The sequence below is a fragment of the Gadus chalcogrammus genome, chromosome 9 (genome assembly GCF_026213295.1).
Source record: "Gadus chalcogrammus isolate NIFS_2021 chromosome 9, NIFS_Gcha_1.0, whole genome shotgun sequence".
In the NCBI taxonomy this organism is placed as follows: Eukaryota; Metazoa; Chordata; class Actinopteri; order Gadiformes; family Gadidae; genus Gadus; species Gadus chalcogrammus.
In genome coordinates this window covers 18,677,518-18,703,780 of record NC_079420.1, presented here as the reverse complement: position 1 = coordinate 18,703,780, position 26,263 = coordinate 18,677,518, and the positions used below count along the sequence as shown (strand labels likewise).

Below are 26,263 nucleotides of genomic sequence, written 5' to 3'. Positions count from 1 at the left end.
ACCTATCAACCAAAGGGGTGCCTTGGGATCACTTAGGGATCATCTCCAGCCTCTTGGCGATGAGGGGGTTCTCCCAGCGGCGTAACTCTACCCCCCACCCAGATCCCTATCAGGTCGTGGAATAAGGTTGTCAAGTCTCAGGGCGGTAGGACCGTTCTAGCTCCAAAACCCCCTCGAACACCGCATTCTGATTGACTTTGTCTGCCAGGCCCCATTCTGAGAGGCTTTGTCGAGAAAACGTTTGGGCAAAGGCTAAAAATCCAACTCTAGGATATTTCAGGGCTGGTGCCCGGACCTGGGAATGTGTTTATGCATTTGTGCTTCAACATGCACCTTGAAAGGACAGGAGAAGCGGCATGACCTCAACCAAAAGAGTACATGGGCATTGAACCGTGGGCGGATCCTAGTTCCTTATTCCCGTGGGGATGGAGATGTAAATGTGTGCCTTCAGGGGTGTAAACACAGCTGGCGTTTGGCAAGAAAATTCTAATTTGGGGTCAAAAGGTCAAAAGAGGCCAGCGCCACTCCTCTAATGAGATTTACAGGAGTGACTTGGCATTTCACTCATAACTTTTTGTTGAATGATATAGAGGTCTGATTCTCAGATCAGCGTGTTGGATCGATAGGGTGTAAGTCTAGGAAGACTTCCAGAACAACATTTGGCAAGCAGGACGTGGGGTGAGGCATCACCAGAAGGAGCATCTGATGATGCTTTGTGAGTCACCGTAGAGTTAGGGCCCCCAAATGGAGATTTCTAAATTTCCTTGAGGCCCTCTTTCATCTGAAAGATACCCCAGGTCTCTTACTCACTCCTAATTGAATGTGACCCATAGGTCACCTACTAATTGCATCACACAGACAGACTCACAGGAAGGGAGAAGTAGAGATGGATCAGATAGAGAGCTGTACATTGTGTACAGCTGTACAGTGTACAGTGTGTGTACAGTGTGCGTTTTCTAGGTAGCCTTCTTAAAAACGTATATTCTGTTGTCCGTCTGCTCACACACACAATGGTATGGCTGATCATTGAGATTATTGAAAAAGACCGTCTGTACTTTTATGCACACCGAACCTGACGGCTGTCAAGGAAAGGGATTTTTTGGCCTGATTTACGGCTTTCTTTCCACTTTGTAAGTAGCCCGGTAACTTATCAACCCCAGCGTGTCCGGTTGCTAAGCGACGTCAACGTCTTTGGCAGACTATTTCTCTGCTGATCAACACTACGAATGGTAATTGTAAAAAGACACACCGTGTGAAGATATTGTTTCGTTTTGGCAAGGAGCAGTGTAATAAGCGGGATAATGTATAGAAGAGTGGCGGTCATTATCGAAAATAATACCCTTCAGGGCGAAGCAAGACACCTCCGCTTGCGTCGGGGTCCAGTTCGCCCTGTCTTGGCTTATTTTCCAGATAATGACCGGCGTTCTGTATAACATTATCCCTTACATATACCATATAAGTCCAGACCAAATTAACGGTTGTGTGCGAGAGACATACGAACGTACGTGTAGCACTTTTTTGAATGCCATATATACAGTATATTCGGCTTGCATGACAGGAATAGATCTATTCCGATTAGAAATCGAATAGGATCAGAAGTGTCCATGTAAACGCGGCTACTGAGGATGAGGAAAGACCTCTCACACATGAGGGCTCGTTGTCTCGGCGGCACTCTGGGAGGTTCTGTCTGCCGATGGAGTATGACTATGACTACAAATAAGTCAACTCGAGGCTACAGGTTTGACTGTATTTGGATGGACGTGGAATATGAATAATAGAAAATAATGAATTGGGGAAAGAAAACATGCCTTGTTAAAGTTAATGAGTTTGGAGTTTTGCTGTAGGTATATGAATGCGTCACTACAGAATCTTTCTGGGTGACCAAATCCCTTGAAGGGACGTAACTAGCACCAAGACACTGTTTGAAAAAATAAATACTTAAAAATGTAAGTAATGTAATTACTTACATTTACATTAAATTACATTTAATGTAAATGTAAATTAAAACTAAACTGTGTGGTTCCGGGTTTGCTTCAGAAGTCACCTTAGAATCTGCACTGTAGAATCTTAGAATCTTTGAAAATATGTATTTCTCCTAGTCAACCGAACCTACCGTATTTTAAACTGAAAACAAATAAATGCACCAAAGCTCAGCTGCCAGCTAGTCACATTGCTATGGCAACAGCTAAAATAATTTATTTAAAATAATAATTTTGTTATTCATCTAATTGTATTCATTATTCATGTATTTTATTAACATAGAACTCACAACCTCAAAAATGTGAAGTGTTCTTTCATTCTAGACATTGTTGCCTCATCACAGCGTCCAGTTACTATCACAGGATGCACAGAAATAGTAAGTGCCTAAACGGGCAAAGTAGAACGGCAAAACCGTATTTATTGCAGTCACTCTCTTGTTTATGTTCAATAGCAATTGAGTAATTTTTTTCATTAACTGCATGTACGTTTCTCTGTTTTAATCTAATGTTAACTTTATCGCTCACTGCTTCTGTGTGGGCGCCATCACTGGCCTGTATTTGATGTCATTAACTACGCCGCAGTCCCCGATAGGCCGGTCACGTCATCAGCTATGGCACCGTCCCTGATTGCCCCCGATTACATTGTGATTTCAGCAAATCGATGTAGGCAGCAAGAGGTCCACACTGATCCTTGCAGTGATTGAGAGGTCACGCGATCAGGATGGCCTCCAGGCTCATAAAATGTCTTAGGTTGAGATTTAACGTAATTGTGGTATGCAGAAATGGCAAAAGCTACATTTAATCTGGCGACTGGGTTACAAATCAACATGCATTCACGTTCCCCATCTGGGATTCCTTCTTAATCAGACATAGGGGGAGCAGAGAAGTTAGGCTGTGGACAGTGGGAATCATACCCAGAACCTGCATTATTGTGCACTGTATAATGACTTAGAGATCAATCAAAAATAAATTAATTGAAAACGTAGATATCTATTTCTTCCTTCTTGAAAACATTTTATTCTTCCCTGACTCATCCCACATTATCTGAACGCCATTTGTAGTTTCAGCAGAAACTTCAGAGCTGGGCCCAGTGACCCACCGTTGCATATTTCCCTCGTTTGAGTTTCTTCAGAGCAGAGATTCTCCAGTTTGGAACTGGCAATTCCTAGGAGTCCTCCACAGCATGGAGCCACGGAGTCCACAACATATATTATTGATGATAAGAAGCCCCAGTCATTTATAAATAAATATCTCCAGGTGGCCAAAGCTGTTCAACACACACACACACACACACACACACACACACACACACACACACACACACACACACACACACACACACACACACACACAAAAACATGCCCGCACTCACACATACACTCTAACACACACACACACACACACACACACACACACACACACACACACACACACACACACACACACACACACACACACACACACACACACACACACACACACACACACACACACACACACAGTGTCCATTACCCCACTGAAAATTGCTGAAATAAAATATAGTAATTTCATTTCAATGACGTCGTTCTTTTATGAAATGGGCCTCCATTTAAAAGCAGACACGTGGATTCAACATTGATGCACTCAAAATTGTAAGGTGAAATAAACATGATAATAAAAGCATGATAATGCACTCAATAAACAAACTAATGCATACAGTACAGAATATTGAACTAACATCAAGGGAAAGAGACAAAATAATTAAGGGCATGGTGAGAACATAAGTGTATGCTTTGTCTCACATCCCCACACCCACACCCACACCACGCGCGTGCACACACACACACACACACACACACACACACACACCCACACCCACACACACACAGCCAAATTAGTCATTAGTCATCCAACTCCTCCCTGTTTCTTTTAACGTTCCACTTATATCACTTTTTTTAAATGATGATCTTATTAACGGAAACATTAACAGAAGGTTACGATTTGAATGCACATTCAAAGTGGTCATCTCGAAGATTTCTGTTTAGTCCTCTTTTTCGGCTGATATGGCAAAAACCTAAATGAACGCTGCCACACATAAAAGTGAGTTGAAGAGCGAGTCTGGTGCGGCAGCTATGCCTTCCCTTTCTGGAGTACCAACCGCTGCTGGGTGATGGAAAAGCCGCCGCATACTGCGCTGCGTGTGATTTGGCACGTGGTTCGTTATACTCATAACACTGTAAATGCAAGGACTTAATCAGCGGGGCCCCGACCCAATCACCATTGTGCTACCTCACTCGGCGATAGATAACGACTCAGCTGACGTTTATTTAAATAAAAATCTTTGGGAGATCTTTGAGATTGCCACTTTTATATCCAAATTACACACTTCATTCGGAAGAGCTTTCTAAATACACATGAAAGTATACGGAGCTTAACAGATACCTAAACACTTTACTGAATTATGCTGCGGCACAACAGACAACGCATTAAACAAAGATAATGTGGTTATGCACAGTCATCTTATCTCTTGAATCCCCACAACAAGGATAAGCCTCAGACATCTCGGTCTCTCCGGATGTGTTTAGCTTCTCCAGTGGAACCCGGCGCCAGGGGCCTTAGGGAACCTCTGTTGGGGGCGTCTGGGTGGGTGGTGCACTAGTAAAGTGGTAGGCTAGTTAGGGGACCCCCACATCAGGGTTACGGTATTCATGCTCGCCATGGAGTAAACACGTATTACAGAATGTACTCTGTCTATTCGGTTTTCTATAAATATTATTTTGATTTCTTTATTCAGGACTGTAAATATATATATATATATATATATATATATATATATATATATATATATATATATATGTGTAAATGCATTGGTGCATTACATGAAGCTAGAGGAAACAAATGTAATTTTAATGATATAAAAAAGTGTGCATTTCATAACACATAGGCCTATCTCTGAAAGTCTGAGTCGGCCATGTGCGCACATCATTCACAAATATATGTTAAAATGTGTAAAGATATACAGATCATGTGGCTGGTTTGCCTCAAAAGGGACAGGCTTAAGGTTGGGGAATGGGTGAGTAATTCGGGTGGAAAGTGCTGTATTTACTGTATGCTTCGATGCCTGCATTGGGCTAATTTTACGAGAAAACCCTGAACGATATATTCAATATCATAATATTGAGGATGTGTGGATCAGCTTAGGACCAAAAAGGTTGTTGTATATTAAGAACATTTCTAGCGTGAACCGTTGGTGTCTTGGACCAATCATGCAGCAGCAAGGGGACAAACTGGAAGTAGGAACAATTTAGTTTTCCCTTAAGAGTAGTATTGACGATATTGAGTATCGTCGTGATTGTGAATGTACCATTAGTAGTATCTCATCATCCTATGACAAGATGATAGAAAATATGAGTAAAAATGTGGATCTTTAAAGCTCCCAATGGGTGTTGCATCTGTGATAAGTTCAGCTATGAGCATGACATGTAAATCAGTCTGATATCGTTTTGCTTGAAAGTTAAATAGCTAACAGATGCGAAAGCTTGGTGAACAGCATCTTTTTTCATTTCAAAGATATAAACGGTACATCCTAATTGCTGGTAGGTCACAGATTGTGAAACATTTATGCATTTATCTTCCGTATATTAAATACTTTCAGGAAAAACATCTCACAGGGAAATCTGTCAGGATGTTGTTTTCTATGTATGTGGCTTGTGGAGGACGTTGGGATTAGAAAGAGACAAATGCAGTGCATTGCCTCCCTGCAGTTCACGGCTAAGCACCAAAAGGTGATCACGACATTATATTGATGGTCAACTCTCAATTCAAAGGTCAGAGAAAAGTAATTTAAGCCCTGGAAAAATAACATCAAAATTGAATAGAACATTTGTTTTACTTTTTTTATTCTCAATAATCTTGCTCAAAATATTCGATAATATATAAATTGGTATACAATATGGATGTCTTCCTTCAGTGCAAAATACAAGAATATAAAATGTAGGCTCCAATAAATGTTAAGAAAGATACATTTTTTTAAAGTTATGTTTTGCACAGGGGCATCTTGATGCTTCATGTTTACTTAATGATGTGTGCTTCCACAGCTTGAAAACAAAATTGGCTCATAGCCAAGTAAAGTTTGCAACATAAAACAGCAACATAGACATAACTATTGTGGGTGGGATTTTAACCCTGTCCTTATTGCTCTCCACCACAAATTATCCACAATTCTCACCTCATTTAATATTTCGAGCCAAAATAATGACTCTGTGGACTGCTGGAAACGTCTTGTGGAAAACGGTTATGCCTTTTAGGCGATTTCACTTTCTTTGTCACACAAGCCTTCTAGCTAGCCAGGGGCTAGAACAAGGCCCATTATCGTCACCACAGAATACAAAAAAAACCTATGTGAAATGCTAATGCTAAAGTCCTGTGAAATTAAATCTAAAAACCGAACACCCTCTCCTAACTCAGATACTGTCTGCTACACTGGTTTCTCTTGGGGTTGAGTGTCTCCACCGATCCTTTGCTGATCAGCTGAGGGAACAGACGAGACCTCAGGCACGACCCACCACTTTTGCCTCTTGGTCTTTGGCTCGTCTCCGCGCTCTCTCTCCCTTCCTCCTCCTCCTCCCCCCCCTCCTCCTCCTCGTTGCTGGAGCTGCTGCTGTTGTTGTTGTCGATGTCCAAATCTAATTCGGCTCCGCTGGGCCTAGGACAGCTGTACATGGAGTATTCTATCTCCTCAAGGCACGGGGGCTCATCGTCTTCGAAACAGCTACAGAGGAGACGGGTGTTTGGATGAGTTAGTGTGAGCGTGGAGGGAGATGGAGAGAGAGGCAAGTGACAGAAGAAAAAGAAGGCCGGGGAAGGGGAGGTTTGAAATATGGAAAGAAGGGGGGGAAAAATGAGAGAAGAGACAGAAGTCTGTTAATCCACTTTGAGCCAGATGAGTGCATTATTGTGAGAGTCGTTCTGCTGGCATAACTTTCCCCTGCTGTTAGCTCTTTCCCAGTTCAACTATGTTCAGATTGTCGGTGAGGGGAAAAGGGACAGTGGGAGGACAATGAATGGAAGAGGTATAATCAGGTATCTGGAGCAGCAACTCAGACTCCTCCCTGTCCAACCCTACTGAGATCCTTAGGGAGACAGCGTCAAATAAGGAAAGCATAACAAAAAGTAAGGACACCATGGATAATAAAACCAAAGCTCATAGCACTACCGAAATCAGCAGAGTAGAATAGAGACATGTTTAAAAAATATAATATATTTTGAGTGTGTGCAAATTAATATCAAGCAATGGACTTGTTTTTAGGGGTTGAATATGCAGCACAGTGTGAGCAAAGATAATGTAAATGGACTGCATTTATATAGCACTTTTTCTAACCATTGGCCACCCAAAGGGCTTTACAATATTGCCTCACATTCACCATTCACGCACACATTCACATACACCGACGGCGGAGTCAACCTTGCAAGGCGACCGCCAGCTCGTCGGGAGCTAACAGTCAGGGTTAGGTGCCTTGCTCAAGGAGCTCGCCTGAGCTACTGCCGCCGAAATTAATTCCCATTAATGTTTTTTTCCTTTTATTTTCCTGAAGTGCTAGGAAAACTTTTCTGGGTAGGTGAGGAAGGTAAGCAGGAAGGAAAGAATAAGCTGTAAAGGGAGGCTTAGCTAGAATAAAAGGTGCAATCACAGTTTGAAGTGCACATATTATTTACCCATACTAATCACAACATCTGCTGTCAGATGTTTCAAAAATAGGTTAAAAACAACAACAACAACAACAACCACCACCACAACAACAACAGAGAAAATAAAAAACCTGGATACACTTTATTGCATTGATGACGTCTAGGAAGTGGACGATTTATTATTTTACAGACAGAGAGGTGACCTTGAGATAAAAGGGAAGCCATGTTGATTGACAGCTGACAGGAGGCCCTGGCATCAATAATCTGATTATACATGCTGTTGATGGAAACCACTGGGAGTTGGGGAGGGAGGGAGGGAGGGGGAGAGAGAGAGAGAGAGAGAGAGAGAGAGAGAGAGAGAGAGAGAGAGAGAGAGAGAGAGAGAATGAATGAAGGAATGCAAAGGAAGAGATGAGGGGATGAGGAAGTTAATAAATATGAGAAAGGAAAAAGAGAATAGAAACAAAGAGTAAGAGGGTTATTGAAGCATGCTGATTGAACCTAATTTTGTGTGTGTGTGTGTGTGTGTGTTAGTTTGTATATGCATGTGCGTATCTGTGTGTGTGTGTGTGTGTGTGTGAGCTATGAATGACAATGATGCAGGACTAGTCTGCAAAGAGACAACAGAGGCTAAATAAACTGAGGTAATTGCCAGTCGCTCAAAACACAATCTGCGTACTGAACCCTATTCAGGAAACATAATTCCACATTTGTGCTGGCAATATATATTGGATAGTTTTATTACTGGGACTATCATTATTGTTATTGTTATTGACTAAAGAATGATGGAACTCTGAACTAACTCATTTCCAGCTGTCAATCAATGACAAGCTTCAACAGGAAAACTGATTGATTTGCTAAACAGATTTTCAAAGATTGTATGTGTAACCCCTTTCCTATTATCAGGAGCTCCCTGCTGCCGCCGGAGTCACTCGGCACAAAACAACAAGCGGTAAATGATAGTGTTTGGTTTCTGCTGAAAGATAGACTGCCTCCCCCTCAATCCTCATCATCATCATCATCATCCTCATCAAACGCTTCACTGGTGATTACAGGGGCACGACTACATTGTTAACATGGTCAGCAAGCCAGATTATGACACTTAAACATTGATTGAGTGACTGTGTGGTATCGTTGGAGGTTTTTCTTTTAAATCCTTTGTGTGCCCCCCATAGACGTATTGATGTCATGGAGTATTGACTCAAGGCATGAATTATTTTGTGCGTCTAATTATTTGAAGGATGAAGGTGGGCCTTCAGGACAATTGTTTCCTCCACCAAATGTTTTATTCAAGCGGTAACCCGCGGAAATATGTTTAGGTCTAGTCTAGAAGTCATTATGTTCAAATTAGAGATGTATCGCTTGTTTTGTTTCTCCTTATAGCAAAATAACATAAATTATCATTATGAACGCAAGTCTACAGTGACCTTGTGTTTAACACTTAACAATTAAATGCACATTTTGGCATTCTCCATAAAACTGCGCACTCCCAAAGGAGATGTTTGGGAATGAATTTCTAAAATACAGGGAAGTGAAAGAGAACATTCAGTAATTCACAACCAATTCGTGTTTAAATAGCCACTTCTGTTTCTTCTAATTTTTTTAGGGGCCATTGCAAGGCTATTGACGATAATAACATACTAAAAACAGGTTGTGGTATTTTAATATTGTAAAAAGTATTCAAAAGGAGGATGCTAAAGTGAAAAGAAAATACAATTGCATCATAATTTCTCTAACGATTTATAAGTGTGTTCATATGCAAATGATTTAATCAGTAATTTGTGCAGTGGTGAAGGAGAGCTGATAATAATGTTGATTTCCCTCAAGCTGACATGGTAATTATTATGGGTTTGATTTCCCTCTGTGCGGACTATAAAATGCTAAATATACTGTTACATATTATGGCCCAGGTGAATGGAAATATGTGTTTCAACTCGACCGTGTCCATTTTAAAACATAGCACCACATATTTCTGTCAAATAACAAGTACTACATTTACTATTCTACATTTTTAATCACCATTAAACATAACATGAACAAGACATGCAAATACAACTGTAACTGTTCAGTCTCTCACAGAACACTATGTACTAGTCAAATCTGCATTATATTCTAGATTACCTGCTATGAAATAATGTGGGTGTATAGGATGTATGCCAATTGTCTTGTTTATTTATCTAAAGTTTGACATAAATTATATATATATGCATAAGTCACAAATGGTTTTCTAACAACACGGTCAGTGGCCGTATAGTCAGCTGCACACGGCGGGAGGGGGGGACTCCTGCCACAGAGTTATAATGGTCACCATGGGGCTTTACTAGAAGGAAGGGTCTATATTAAAAAGGGAAGAGAAAATAAAAGCTCCTGTGGTTGGAGTGTTAAAAAAATACAGAGTGAGAGAGAGGGTGGGGGAGGGGGGGTGGACAGGGTGTCAGAGAGAAGAGGAGAGATGGGGTGTGAATGGAACAGGAAGATGGACAAGAGATCACAGACATGCACACTCAACTAACTCTCTCTCTCTCAACCAGCCACACACACCCACCCAGCGGGCCAATCACACACACGATGCATGTGCACACAGAAAGTAGGGCATTAGTGATAGTTAGTGAGAATGCACCTCTACATTGCCTGAGAGAGATCTATACAGAGAGAACTGTACACACAGAGAGAGAGAGAGAGAGAGAGAGAGAGAGAGAGAGAGAGAGAGAGAGAGAGAGAGAGAGAGAGAGAGAGAGAGAGAGAGAGAGAGAGAGAGAGAGAGAGAGAGAGAGAGATGCCTCTTATCCCTCAGGGATAAGAGGCATGGGAGACCAGTTCAACAGTTCCAGCCCTCACTCCACGCAGTCCACCAAACTCATGATGTCATGATCATCAAGTCCTCTTTCAAACATGTCTGCATCCACCCCTTTCAACGGTCTCCCTCGACGACGTCTCCTCACCAAAGCAAGCAGAGAGCATTTTAGAAAAGTTTTATGACAAATGAGTGTTTGCTGATCCATATTTCTTGTGTTGCCCCCATCTTTTTTTATTGTTTTGTTCCTACTGGTTCAGCCGTGTGCTTTGACGTGTGCTTTGACAAATGTAATGAGCCGAATATGGCCCGCTTGTTAGCTGTATCCATATATGAGCACACAGACACACACACACACACACACACACACACACACACACACACACACACACACACACACACACACACACACACACACACACACACACACACACACACACACACACACACACACACACACACATTATCAGAAGAAACCGGTCTTTCACCCTATACATAAACACAACGATTATATCAAAAGATACATTATGGTGAGTGCCAGTAAGAGAAACAGGAAAACAAGCAAAGGACAAACAAATGACACACATTCACTTAAAGAGAAAGGAAGAACAAGGCGAGGTGGAGGGTGGGAGGTCTACACTTAGAATGGGCTGAAAACAACCAATTATTAATAGTTTGCAGCTATATTGTGTTCTCACAAACTGCAGAAATGGATGAATATGGATAATTGGGCCTTGGCAAGGTGCATGATTGTTTGTTTGCGTATAGATATTGTGACACATATTACAGAATAATTATACTAGTGTTTTATTACTCTGCACAATAGGCAATACTGAAAGAGAAAATACATGAAATAGACTCGTTGGTCTGGATTTGGGTTGGCGCAAGTTATTCTTGGTTGTTGGTGAAAATCCTGTTATTTAAGAGAGGACCTTTGGAATCTGGTGGCAGAAGCGCAGAGAATTATCAAAATGAGGTCCTTTCCCTTCTGAGAGCATGAAATGTGTCTTGCGTGTGTCTGTGTGTGTGTGTGTGTGTGTGTGTGTGTGTGTGTGTGTGTGTGTGTGTGTGTGTGTGTGTGTGTGTGTGTGTGTGTGTGTGTGTGTGTGTGTGTGTGTGTGTGTGTGTGTCTGACCAATAACATTCGTAAAGCCACCTCAGCTGTTCATATATTTTTGCTAAGGTACAAGAGGGAGTCTAAATTCAAAGTCAATGCTGAATCAGTCAGTTCAATGTTTGATATTTTATATCTTTAACAACAAACATTTTTCTTCTGAAATTGTTTATTTTAAGATGAAAATGGCTCATACTGCAATGCACCATCTGTGTGCGTGTTTATGTGTCTGTGTGTCTGTGTGTGCGCGTAGGTGCGTGAGTTAGAGCTTAGATTGGGCCCAGAAAATCAAGCCCGACCCGGCCCGAGCACGTGCACGTTCTGTCTGAGCCCGACACATTAACTGTAAATATGAGCCCGAGCCATTTCAACCCGACATTTTTTTTAATACATGTGTAACTTTGTACACATTTGTTACTTAGGCCTACTCTGCTAAATATATATAAGGGATAATGTATGGAACGCCGGTCATTATCGGGAAAATAAGACCGCAAGGGGCTTATTTTTGATAATGACCGGCGACGTTCTATACATTATCCCGTTTATTACACGGCTACTTGTCAAAACGAAAAAATAACTTCACATGGTGTGTCTTTTTACAATTTATTCGTTACCAGCATTCGTGGTGTTGATCAGCAGAGAAATAGTCGCAAAGACGTCGCTTAGCAACGGAAGACGCTGGGGTTGACAAGTTACCGGACTACTACCCATGCAAGTGAAGGGAGCGTTCCACGGCATTGAGAAGACCGGTGTAATAAAGGCCTATAATATTTCTGTTTATGGCATAGATTTCTCCTTAGATTAGGCCAATAAAGCAATGATTAAAAAAAAGCAAGATATAAATCAACGCTCAACCAAAGGCCCGGCAGGGGGGTCGAATCTCAACTCTACTCTAGCGTAAGTACGTGTCTGTGTATGTGCACGCGGATGTTTTAAGCCAGAATGTCTACTGTTGTTCAGCTACTGTTGTTTCCACATATGGGTTTATAGATTTTGTTGGTACTTGCCTGGTTATCAAAAACTTATTTGTGTGTGTTGGATTGTGTTTGTTTATTGAAATGTCAATTTATTTTTAAAAGTATAAGATGCATTGCTGTAAAACCACCAGTGCAGTTTGAAATAGTAAAAATATAGCTACAATGCCTCTAATTGGAACAAATTGAGGAAGTGATTTTATTGAAATAGGAAGTAGTCCCAAAAATGCTTGTTATGGATTTACTTATTTATTTTCTTCACCGTTTTTTGTGTAGTTGACTCAAACTGAGCTACTCTTGATGCTGCAGGATATGTCAAGCGAATTAGGTTATTATCACACTTTTTCACAATCATAGCCTCAAAGCGATCCCTAGGCCCCTTAACCAGAAGACTAAAAGTCATTTTAATGGCAAATAAACTCCCCAAGACTGGATGAAGAATGGGAAAGAGAAATCGTTCACAAATAAGAAGACATAGGAGTGATCCCCCTTTCAGGGATTCACACACGCACATGCACCACACACACACACACACGCACACACACACACGCACACGCACACACTCACACACAGGCACACACACACACACTTTTTCAGCTCTGTCTCCTTGTCAAGCCAAACTGATGAGGCAATTTGGTTAAGAGCCATCCAACAAATGAACTTGGTGTGTAATTACAATACAATTATGTGATCCCTGCATCCCAATTTCTAGAGGAGGTAACAGAGCGCTAATTAAAAAAAGAACTAAATTATGAACCATCATAATTCATTGAATGATTTGGTGGGACAATGTGCTGTGGGACACTGTAATTTGTTCTTGGTTACAGTAGTTCAAAGTAGTTCCGATTCGTGACTGGGGAAAATCTTAAACCACATAAATAGTACCTTCCCTCTCTCTCTTTAGCCTGGGAGTAACGGCGGACTGACAATGTGTGACACAACAAGTCACTGAGCTAGAGGTGTGAATTACTCTATCCTCAGTCTGTCTCTCTGTACGTCTGCCTGTCTCTCTGTCCGTCCACAGTGTCAGAGTCTTACGGGGCCTGTGTCTATTAGCTCAGTGGTCGGGGGTCACTTTCTCAGGCCCATCTGTTATCCATCTCGTCTTTTCCCGCCTGACTGCCCAATGTCGATCTGTTGTTCACTTTGTAATGTTTACCAGTCGTTCCGTCTGCGATGTCCATCTCCCTGCCTGGCTTCTGTCTCACTGTGCATCTGTCTGAAGTGGCTGTTTGCCAGCGAGTTGCCCGCAGCCTCGGTACACACACGATACACAACAATTGATCAATCTCTCTCTCTCTCTCTCTTGCTCGCTCGCTCTCGCTGCCTTTCCACCCCCGCACCTGTCATGGTATCCGACACACTGTTTACATTTCAAATCCCATTAGCTCCGTTGTCACGGACGACCAATCGGTTGTGACGACATCATTAGCTTCGAAGTTGGCCCACATCAAAATTAATGAAACGGCGAAGAAATACCCCAAAAAACAGAACTAGGACATCTCGTAACTGGACAATTTGTGCAAATACGGGCATGAAAAAATAGAAGAGGGAAAAAGTACCACAGCCCCATCAGGTTCCCATGAATTCTGCATTGAAGCAGAATGGGAATACTGAATAGTGCAGCATTTTACCGGCACACATACAAAATAATTAGACGGGTTGTTTTTAAAACTAACAAAGTAGTATCTGCACTATCGGCATGCTCTTTACAAATGCTCACTGTGCATTCCTGCGGCAACTCCCCAAACATCAGGGTGCAGCCGGGGCGGTGACTCAGAACCCTGCTCGGTTTCTCATTTACTCTGACCACGTAGAACCTCACATTTGGCCTCAGAGAAACCCAGTAACTAGCAGCAGCCAGAGCCTGCTTTCTCACCATGGGGCGGAAGACAAAAAATGGCCGTGGAGGGGAAAAGGCGAGACGTTAACAGAATTTCTCAAAAGCAAAAGGGGAGAGACTGTAGCAAAGTGAAATACGAAAATAACAAAGGTTAGGAAGTCAGCGCAAAGTCAGAGGTGTCTGCTTCGACTGTTTTAATGATCTCACGAAGGCTTTAGTGCAGTGCTAGATCTAATAGTATCTACAGTATCAATAGATAATTCCAAGAACATTAAAAAGTACTGTTAGAAGCACACAAAGGCTAGGCAAGTGTCTGGGAGGCGTTGCTGACAGAAGAAAAAAACAAAAAAGAAATGGTGCATCGGCAAAAATCTAACTAATAGCAAAAGAAAAATGTAAAACACAATTTGAAAACCATTCCATTGATCACAGGCTTTTTCATGAAGGCCTGAGCACTAGATGAACCACAAGCCGTAGGGGCGTAGAGCCAAAGAGGCAGCAGCTTATTGATTCCTTGACGCAAGATGGATGTTGGACGGGGCATGTGAGGTTGTTTGAAAGACACGGGGAAAGTAAATCACACAACAATCCGCCCTGTGCGCGTGAAACACCCTTGTGGAACAAAGGGATTGACGGCAACAGGTTAATCACGCTGATGTCAGGGGGGGCCCGGGAAACTAACAGCTGTTGGGCGGAATTGAAGGTGTGAGAGGGAAGGAATGGACGTGTGGAAGGTGCCCGGTGTGCCACAGTGACAGGGAACACCGGGCAGGGTCAGGGAACTGTATAATATAATGTTACATCATTATGTTCCAAGGGGAAGAGAGGGACATGACCTATGACCTGCAGCCAGACGTTCTGCCAGTGTAGTGCCATGTCAACGTTCTACTGCAGCGCTTATGGTGACACGTCCGTTATATTGATTCATTCAACAAGGAGTTTGATAGCCTATTCATGTCTTTGGTGAGAAGGGAGACCTTCGTGTACGCTGTGGACATCGGGGATCGAACCCCGAACCTTCCATGCACACAACCATTTGACTATTGACACTTTCCCTTAGAGTTTGAGGATGAACCGGCCCTACTTTGGGGAGGGGAGAGTAGTACACTCAGAGACCCTTCTCAAATTATAACAAAATGCTATTTTTTATCAAGATGATAAAGATTTTTCATTGTCATATCCTATTCTCTGGTAACAAACACAACGATAACCTTAACAAAGTAGTGGTGAGCGGTCTATAATCCATATAAAAATGCGGAGCATGCTCCTGGTGTTTTGAAAGACGACTTCTCAAAATAATGAATCTTCCCCAAAATTGGTATAACCAAGCATTATTTGTTGTTTTTCCACTGATTATTTCATTTTCCACCGACATTGACTACAGTTGTGCCGCTGGGTTCCAATCCCTATTATGATCTACACTGAAATTCTGCATGGACTGCCCTGGTGTCCATGCAGCATTGGACGCCAGGGCAGAGGGGGGGGGGGGGGGCTCACAGCGCAGAAGTGCCCCCTAATGACTCAGCTAAGTTACACATTTCCAAGGAAACGGCTTTTTCTCTTTTTCTAACCCTACCATTTCACTCACCGCTAGACAACCATACAACCGTCACACCGACTCTGTGATCAAACATCACATTCATACATTACAGTTATTTTATGTGAAATGCTACTTCCGGTTTGGCATAGGGGTGCATTTGGGCTCACCGCCCGCCAACGTTAAGATCGGTCAAAATTTCATCACCAATGTTAACAAAATGTTGCTCTTGAATAAAGGCAGCTTAATAAACTGGGCTGTCTAAGTTTTGTTTTGCTTTCTGAAAAAAGATAAAAAATGAAGTGGCTGTACTGGTCAAAGCTCAGTTCCATAAGCTGACGTTAGGTTATAAGATTCACATATTTTATAGTTAACTGATAATCATGACAAAATTGTTATCTTTAAGCTGTAATTTCAGAGGTATCACTGGGATTGTTGTTCAACCTTTTTGGCTCTGTACTCTACCGGTCTCATTTAACTGCACACTTTGATGAAATATACCCGTCAATTTGGCACATTTGGCTGAATCTGCTTCCAATGCCCTTCTTTTTGCCTATTTTGCTCAGCCCTTAGTCGTTTTATTCTCAAACTCACCCACACTATGAAGCAGACTGTGAGTAGAGTGTCACAATGGCCCGCTTATATCATGGATATAGAATAAGAAGCCTTTGTTTTAAAAAGGCCAAATGATGCGGCTGCATTGTTTGCGTGGGCCACAGAGGAACGGGTGGGACGAAAGCTGAAGTTTGGAACTTTATACAAACAAGAAAGTTCTGAAATACGCATTTGATTGGACGACAAGATTCACATTACCTGATTTCGTGCCTCGGTAAGACGTTAAGAGCAGACGAGACAAAGAAATACAAGACAAATGGCGATCTCTAAATATACTTGCCTAGGCACAAAGACCGCCTCACAGGGAGAATATCTGTGGAATTTTGAGTTTTTGCATCAGATTTATGTGGATAGAACATACAGGACAAAGTTATGCACTTGTTTTCAGTATTGGGGGTAACACACTACAAAGTAACAGGTGAGAGTACTAAAAAATACTTTTTTGTTTTAATGAGCAATGTACCGACCAGACACAGCCCCCCACAAGACACAGCCTCTGACCAGACACAGCCCCCCACCCCACTCCAGACACAGCACCCCCCCCCCCCCCCCCCCCCCCCCCAGACAGAAAAGCTATGCAGAGAGACTTGAGTGGGATGTACACTTACATATAAGTACTTGATTTGATTTTGGCTGACTGAGGCCTAAGAAGTGCAGACACACTTTGTTTGAACATTCCTTTAAGGCTGAGTAGGGTTGAAAAACTAAATAACTCATCACACACAGTGTATGCATTGCCGTCATCAGGGGAGATGTACAAAAGAAGCACCGAAGAGAAGTATGGTTATGAGTATGTATGTTTTAACCACAATCAGATCATATTGTTCAACAATTATTTTTGCCACACAACGAATGCTGACATTTTAAGACTCCCCCTCTACACCTTTACCATGCCTGTTGGGCAATCGATCACATTGATTTGAGATTTGCTCTTCCTTTAGTAATAGAAATTGATCAGAGTTTTGCTCCTGAAAAATAGAACGATAGAACGATTCAGATTACCCCGTTTTCCCTCCCTCTTCTCCTTTGACATTCATTATAAAATGTGAACGTGGAAAAAAGCGAAACGATTGATTGGGATAACGTGATTAAGCCCACCATACAAACGAAATGCGTTGTTGTAAATCTATTGTCTTAAAGCTAATTCCGTTAGCCTACATTAGGCAGATCCTTGTTGTACGCACACATCTAGCAGCACACAAACAGACACATGCACAACAGAACACAGTTCATAGCGAAAAATGGCCTCCGATTGAGAGTAAACTGTGGCCTGGAACAAAAACAAATTGATTAAGTTTATTCAGCAACAGCAAATTGTGTTAAGGGATTCAACTAATCATGACTTCCACGCAAAACATGAAACAATTATTTGAATAATTCTTGACATTTATTGAACAGCCTGAACAAATAGGCTGCCTCGATTGCTTCCTGCTATTAAGCCTTACACAATACAACCGATTTTCCTCCACCAATCTGGCCAGTACGTAAACTACAGACATTGACCAAACAGCCCATCGTATAGAAAATGAAAGGTTGAGGAAATAAATGAGAGATGATCATTGCCATCTCATACTACTAACAATGAAATTCAATTAGCGTATGGAAACGGCTTGCTTGTGATTCATTGTTCAATTTCGCATCAACAGAATGACATTGTAGCCCGCGCTGGGAAATTACCATATAAGCCGAACTGACAAAAGGAGAAAGGGTAATGAGTGTAAAGATAAAGAGGTGAATTATATGACTAAATGTTAGACGCTCAGAAAATACAAGAAGAGAGGGAGGAGGAGGGTGGGAGGGCGGGGAGGCCGATGGAACGGATGTGAGGGAGGAAAAAATGAAAGAAGGAAAAGAAAATGAAGAAACAAGAAAAACTAAAAGAAAAAAAGGAGGTCAGAAAAACCTGTGAAAACCGAAATGTGAAGCGAGGGCCTGTTGCTGGGGGGGCCCCTGTCAAGGTGACAACAGATTGAACCGAGGGTTCGGCAATCAATAGGAGCCACCCGGATCCAGTCTGGAAACACTCATCGATCACACGGCACAGAGAAACAACGCTGCAGAGAGTTCTGGGCCGCAGCCCACCGAGTACCTTGAGTGGCTAACTTTACTCATGTTGAACAGAGCTATTACAGCGCCTCTCCTCACGGCGCCCGTGGGGGGGCCCGCATTTCATTGTTTGATCGATAACAATTGAAAACGGCTTTTTCTCTTTTGAGGCAGAGTAGGAAATACTACTACCAGCGTAGATGATGAAGCAGACCCTGTCACGGAAGGATCGCACAACACAATTCATGGAGCCAAGGCAAAATTAAGCCAAACACCAAAATACTGAGAGATGTTGTGTGATTTTCAGCCTTGGTCACGTCAGCCTTGGTTTCCTTGGATCTTGTGTTATTTGAGCGTCAAAAAACAAGTATACTTGTTTGGTTTGTTTCAACCACGCAAGTATGGTTGAAATGAACAAGAATTGTTGTACGCCTCTCAGGCATGGCATGCATTTTATGAAAGCGGACGCAACATAACAGTGACGTGGGAAAAAACAACCCCTGGAGGTTTTACAAGCCTCAGAGCCTCAAGATCCAAGCCTCAGAGCCTCAAGATCCAAGCCTCAGAGTCATTCTATGGGGGCGCCACAAGCCTCGGAATAAACTGCAACCCACTCCAGCTCCCAGTGCTCCAGCCCAGAAGACAATCAGGCAGACTAAAGGGCAGGTGTCGGGCGACTGCGGGCCGATAACGCTCTCGCTCTCCCTCATGCGGTTCCGGCCCGGCGCGCCACGGCTATAGAGAGACATGTCAACATGACGCATACCTCCATCTCATTTGCACCTATACCGTCCCCTTCGTGACGGAGATCCCCATCAGCCAGCCGTTAAGGACACTTAATCAGTGCCGCGGTGATCCATTAAATTACTTTAATGTTGCTGTGCGGAGGTGGTGCACTTCTACCGCTCCCCGGCCCCCCCCCCCCCCCCAACCCCTTTTTCCCCTCCTCGACGCCACCTTAGACTGGGGCCCCCTCTTATCTCTGCCCCTCCGTCATCCATTTTGTCACCCGGCCCTCGCGGTGACAATGACAGAGGGGGGTTGGACTCAGAACGCGGGCAAATAAATGAGAGCGGTGTAGCTGGGGGAGTCCTTACTGGTGAGACTTGTGGTCCAGGTCGGTGGGGTCCAGGTGGATGTGGTTGATGAGTGTCTTGCTGTAGAGGGCTGACACGTCCCTCCTGAGGGACAGCAGGCTGTGGCAGAACTTCACTCCCATCTCCTCCAGCTCCCTGGTGCCTGTCTGCAAGCCCTGCACACACGCACGCACACACACACACACACTCACACACACACACACGCACGCACGCACGCACGCACGCACGCACGCACGAGCGCACACACGCACACACACACACACACACACACACACACACACACACACACACACACACACACACACACACACAAACACACACACAGAAGCACAGGCAGGCAAAAACCCACGCACACACACAAACATTATTGTAGAACGAAATTAAACTAGCAAATCAATCATAATCATCATAATCAATAGATGTCTACTTTGGCTTCTTTGAAAGCAGACTCATCATGTTTTGCCATGAAAATAGCCTGTTTTGTCCGATCAGTCTTGTTTACAATCTGTTTCTGTGTTTGTGCGTGCGTGTTTTGATTCTGTGTGTTTGTGTCAGCCTTTGTGTCTGTCTGCCGCTGTGTGAGCGTGAGCGTGAGAGTGTGTGTGTGTGTGTGTGTGTGTGTGTGTGTGTGTGTGTGTGTGTGTGTGTGTGTGTGTGTGTGTGTGTGTGTGTGTGTGTGTGTGTGTGTGTGTGTGTGTGTGTGTGGCCGTGTGTGTGTGTGTGTGTGTGTGTGTGTGTGTGTGTGTGTGTGTGTGTGTGTGTGTGTGTGTGTGTGTGTGTGTGTGTGTGTGTGTGTGTGAGAAAGAGTGTGTGTGGCCGTGTGTGTGTGTGTCAAGGGGCGAGGCAATCAATTTCTGTTCAAAAAAGGGAGCAAAAAAATGAATAAGTATTCCTTAAGTCCTGATCAATGACAAAAACAAGCCTTCCTTGAGGGGGTGTGTAATCAACATGAGACATCGTGCCTCAGTTACTGATGGACTTCTAATAGGACGGCCCAAACTGCCTTTGTTTCATCTGTCAAGTCATTGATCTTGAATCTCTTTCTCTATCTCTGTCTCTGTTTCTGTCTCTCTTTCTCCCAAAAGTAAAAGATAGATATCACTCCATCTTAGCGTAGCAGCTCAACTACCCCCAGCGCAACCCGCCCACCCCCTTCTCCCACACCTACATGTTTCATCCAACACCTGTTTAATCCACCTTGTGCCGATACTGTGTCTGCATTTGTCTTATCTCCCTTCTCTCCCTGTCGTTCTCCCTGTATCTCTCTCTCCCTCCCTCTCCCTCCCCCTCTCCCTCTCTCTTTCTCTCTCTCTCTCTCTCTCTCCCTCCCTCTCTCTCTCTCTCTCCATCCCCCTCTCTCTGTAATTCTCCCTCGTTCACTGTCTTTGTGCTTTCTCAACTTCCTCCCGGATTTTCCTCAGTCATTCTTTCATTCTGGATGCACACACCTTATCACACCGTCTAACTGTCAATCTTATCTCTTCACCACCTCCCCCCCCACCCCCTCCCCTTCCTCCCTCCCTCCCTCCCTACCCATGAAAGAGCAAGGCAGCTAGTTACAGGGCCTGAATACCAAGGACTGAGAGCTGTGTGTGTTTGTGTGTGTGTGTGTGTGTGTGTGTGTGTGTGTGTGTGTGTGTGTGTGTGTGTGTGTGTGTGTGTGTGTGTGTGTGTGTGTGTGTGTGTGTTTTTGTGCGAGGGTGTGTGTGTGCGTGCTCAAGTGTGTGTTTGTGCATGTGTGTGGTCGTTTCTGTGCGTGTGTGGACTGGGAATGGATTTCTGTATATTTTCTTGTCTACCTGCATTTTGGTCTCTGTGTGTGTGCCTCTGTGTGTGTCTCACCACAGCTACTAAGTGTCTGACACTGTGTGCCGTCTCTGTACGTGCGTTGGTGACTGACAGACCCTGGGTGTCACTCTCATCTTGTACATGTTCTCGCCGCGTGTGTGTGACATGTGTGTGACACTTGTGGTTGTGTGTGTGTGTGTGTGTGTGTGTGTGAGGGGGAGAAGAAGGTCTACATGCGCATTGGGCCTGTTCGCCTCCCAAGCACAGATTTGTATGAATAGAAATGGGTCTGGGCGGGGCTAAGCTGAAAATCCCTACTAAATGTCCTTTCCTATCTCCTCCTCTCTCTCTTTCCCCCGTTCTCACACACACTCTCTCTCTCTCTCTCTCTCTCTCTCTCTCTCTCACATGCTCTATCTCTCTATCTCTCTCTCCCCCTCTCTCACACACACACTCTCTCTCTCTCTCCCTCTTTCTCTCTCTCTCAGCTATTATTCTGCGATTCACCTTGTCTGTTCAACAGATTTAAGGTGGCGCCAGGCCCTGTTTTTTGCGTTAATCAAAACAGATCGGGCCAATATGTGGCTGACTTTGAGGTTTTGGAGATTGTTTTTCTATAATGGAGGTTAAGTCCACACATTGTTAAAAGTTGAACTCAGTTCAAATTCTTTGTGCCTGCATGTACTTGAATATCAGCAGAATACTTGAATCACTGTTGAGGAGGGAGGATTAACTGATCTTGCGCGTTCTCTCAAATTGCTGATGGTGGGAACACGAGGGGTGCAAAGCAGCACATTACGATATATTACTCTAACAACTTTCATATCTATTTCAATTTGATCCCTCCGCAAAACACTGACCTAGAAGAATTGTCATAGCGACACAAATGAAAAAATTGACCCGAATACTTCTTGTGTAATTATATATGATTTCACTGTAATTAAATGGTTAATCTTGCAATTACTATCCACAGATTCCTGTTCTTTGCACTATGTGTCCTCTGTCTTTTTTGTTTCCTGTTACAGTAGCCACAATGCAAAGGCAAGTATGAAAGCAACACACGCGTGAGCGTATAAGTACATCTACTCAATACATGACACGTGACAAACTAATCAGTAGCAGCCAGTTGGTGATTCAATCAAGCGCTCGCTCAAGTCATTTCACAACTGTATTTAAATGGCTTTAATCAACCTCCGCTGTGAATGAACAGCTGCATTCCACTCTTTTCTTTTGCCCAAATCCACTTGCATGGATCTGTTTTATGTACATCTGAACAAATTATACCCGGCTTGTGGCAAAGCCAAAACACAAATTTGGCACTTTCCATGGTTTTTCTATTCAATATTCTGACATGGCAAAGTGCTTTTTTTTGTGTAATGTCTGTGATGACAGAACAATTACGTATCCCATCATAGAAAATCATTTAAATAATCTGACTGATTGCAGATTTGTTTTCTTTTTTTCAGTTTGGTTGCAAAGAAATGATTGAATATTTGTGAGATGGAAAATAACATTCCCAGTACTTTGCTTAAGCCACAAGTCACGCTTGCCCTTTGGAGGAGTGCCCTTTGGTGGCGTTTGATGCAACGGCATCATTCATATGGGTGGCTTTGGCAGGACAGCGCCAGAGAGGCTTATGAAACCCTGCATTGGCGCAAGAGTCCAAGTTCACTCCAAGAGGTGCTTCAGAGAGTAATTACCCGACTCCTTCCCATTTTGGACGAGCAACAAAACTAAATCTGTGTGAGTTTTGGCCAGTGTGGTGTACAAGGGTCACATTTGTCATCAGTGCTTTTATAGAAATTAGGTCATTATGAAACCCAGAGTCACAAAGCTGTCTACGTGTGTGTGTATGTGTGTGTGTGTGTGTGTGTGTGTGTGTGTGTGTGTGTGTGTGTGTGTGTGTGTGTGTGTGTGTGTGTGTGTGTGTGTGTGTGTGTGTTTGTCTGTGTGGGTGTGTGTATTGGGGTGACTTATAATGAATGGCATTGAGAAAGTTACAGATGAGACCCCTTCTGTGTGCTATGAAAAAAGTGGATTTGATGTTGTCAATGTTTGAACATCGGTGTGGCTTTATTAATAATGAGGACAAATACTGAAGCAATAATGAATTAGAACTGAGGAGAAAGCCACACACACACATACACACACACACACACACACACATAAGGGCGCCGAAACAAATGAATACATGGATACATAGACAAACACACAGGACTATGCACACAAATCTAGATAGGCAAACAGACACATGAACGCATAAACAACCTATTCAAACACACCCACACTGTTCACACATATGAATACCAAAGTAAATAGAAATATTAACCTATTCACCTTCCTTCATAACAATCTCTCTCTCTCTCTCTCTCTCTCTCTCTCTCTCTCTCTCTCTCTCTCTGAATTTACCTTTTAAAATGAAAGTCTAGCCCTTTCTCTATCTCTATCTCTGCTAGCTTTGATGAGCAACTTCATAAGAGACAGACTTCTGGCACTACCAACGTCCTCACCTCAGCAAGATCACATTGACGAACACACACACACAGACACACACAGACAAACACACAGACAAACATACACACACACACACACACATACACATGCACACTGTTGTGGGAAAACATGCAATTGTTAAAACACTATATACATCATATATACTACATACATTGACACAGAAGAAAGATTCCCATTCATTATTGAAAGAATATGTCGAAAAAAAATCAAAAGAAATTCACAAGCTCAGTCTCACATTGATTTATATTGTGAGTCAATTTGCTAAAGGCTATTTCATTTTCCTAACCACTCAGGTTGTTATTGTGCTTTGTTTAGCTCATTTAATGTGCTGCAGTACTGCTTTGGGCTCCTCTAAAACACCATGTATGCTATGTTCATCATCGCTCGGAATCATACCAAGCGGGCCAGAAATGATTTAGTGAATGGAGAACCAAGCTACGAGCGGCCCGGAGAAGTTGAACAAAGAGATATTGGATTTCCTGATTGACGCCTTCTCCCCCAGGAGCACAGTTGGTTGAACACGTTGACAAGGTGAGATACATAAGTGCTAGAGAATGTGTTTTTTTTGCTTAACAACAGGATTATTAATGTTGCCAAAGACAATGCCACCACAGCAACAGTTGGCTGAATTGTGTCTCCGAAGGGGACGGTGTGAATTCTGCTCAAGAGAAGGAGGCTAGGACTATGGTAAAGGATTAGAGTAGGTCATGGAGTCTGGGATGCTGCGGGACCAACTGCTGATGGGGTTGTGTTGTCCAGTATCAGCTAGTTTAAAGCTAGGTTCCCAGTGCCGATGAGACAGACCTTCAGCTACAACCACGAAGTTTGACGGCATTCTGTGCATTGATTTGGATTGTGCAATCGCTCTACAGCGTCGAAGCCACGATTCCGTGGCAATTTTCCCATCCAGAATAGGCACAACGCAAAGCACGTTCATCTCCAACTAATCCCAAACTTGGATAAATCTAGGATTCCAGACACAGTAGTGCCGGCACCGAACCACAGTATGTCTGCCATACACGTAAAGCTGTACACAAATAAGAAAAAAAACAGAACAACCTCTATCAATCCCTGTGAGAATTACAATCAGAAGAGGAGATTATTCTGTTTGGCTCTACTGTAGACAAAGCTGTTTAGAACGACGTAGCTATTATCGACGCAGAAGTGGGGAAAAAAAAGAGGTGGCGGGAAAAAGATGAGGGAAAGATTGAAAGGATAAGGGTGGGAAGAGACGTGACAGAGAGGAGGCCACGGGCCCTTCAAAGGGGAAGAGAAGGCGGGGAGGATTTACATAACAAAGAAAGCCCTCTGATCAGGGAGAGACACGCTGTAATAGAGACCCAGAAGAACACGCGCACGACACATAAAAGAGGCAGACCGACAGAGAAACAGAGGGAGAGGAAGACACAGAGCGACAGAGAGAGGGCAGGGGAGAGTGAGAGAGACGACGGTGTGGGATAGAGAGGGCGAGAGAGCGAGAGAGAGAGAGAGAGAGGGAGAGAGAAATATGACAGGTGAGAGGGGGCCTCGGGGAGGAGTATGCAGAGGAATATCCTCACACATTTGTAGATTCCTCCTTTGACCATTTGTTAAGCTCATTGCACACATACACTCACACATCATTTTCCCTTTATTGTACACACTCTATGGAGGTTATACACACACACACACACACACACACACACACACACACACACACATATATATACACAAACAAACACAAAGACTAAGATCAAATTCATTTTATTGCACACACTGTATGGAGGTTATACACACACACACACACACACACACACACACACACACACACACACACACACACACACACACACACACACACACACACACACACACACACACACACACACACACACAGACTTAGATCATATTAATATTATTGTTGACACTGCCTGGAGCTTATACACACAGACACACACACACCGGCACCTTGTATATGCCCTGGTCACAGCCATTGTAGGTGCTCTCCATGGTGTAGCTCCGGAGGACGCCCATCTCCCTCCACACCACCACCCGGGCTGTAGCGGAGCGGGACTTCTCCACCTGCACCGCCCCGCATCCCACACACAGCACACACATACTTACTCCATGGTCAACAGTGGTTTGGTCTTTTAGTATTTTGTTCGTTCATTCATTCATTCATTCACACATACATACATTCATAGTTACCAGATAGTTACAGCTGTTAAAGGAAAAGGCTGGAGCGATCCGATCCAAGGTCTTAGGGATTGTCTGGGTAAAAATAATAACAACAACAAATGTAAAAAAGGAGTGAGA

General features: G+C 43.2%; 1 protein-coding gene across 1 annotated transcript in view; it reads right to left on the bottom strand.

Moving 5' to 3' along the window:
- Positions 1-5,846: 5,846 nt before the first annotated feature.
- LOC130388548 (cytosolic carboxypeptidase 4-like) overlaps positions 5,847-26,263 on the bottom strand; it is a 29,178-nt gene continuing 8,761 nt past the window's right edge. The window contains exons 4-7 of the mRNA XM_056597881.1: positions 26,156-26,218; positions 25,916-26,029; positions 19,667-19,821; positions 5,847-6,729 (exon numbers count right to left, since the gene is read on the bottom strand). Coding sequence (XP_056453856.1) covers positions 6,417-6,729; positions 19,667-19,821; positions 25,916-26,029; positions 26,156-26,218 — 645 coding nt within the window. The 3' untranslated portion in view covers positions 5,847-6,416. The remainder of the gene's footprint in view (positions 6,730-19,666; positions 19,822-25,915; positions 26,030-26,155; positions 26,219-26,263) is intronic.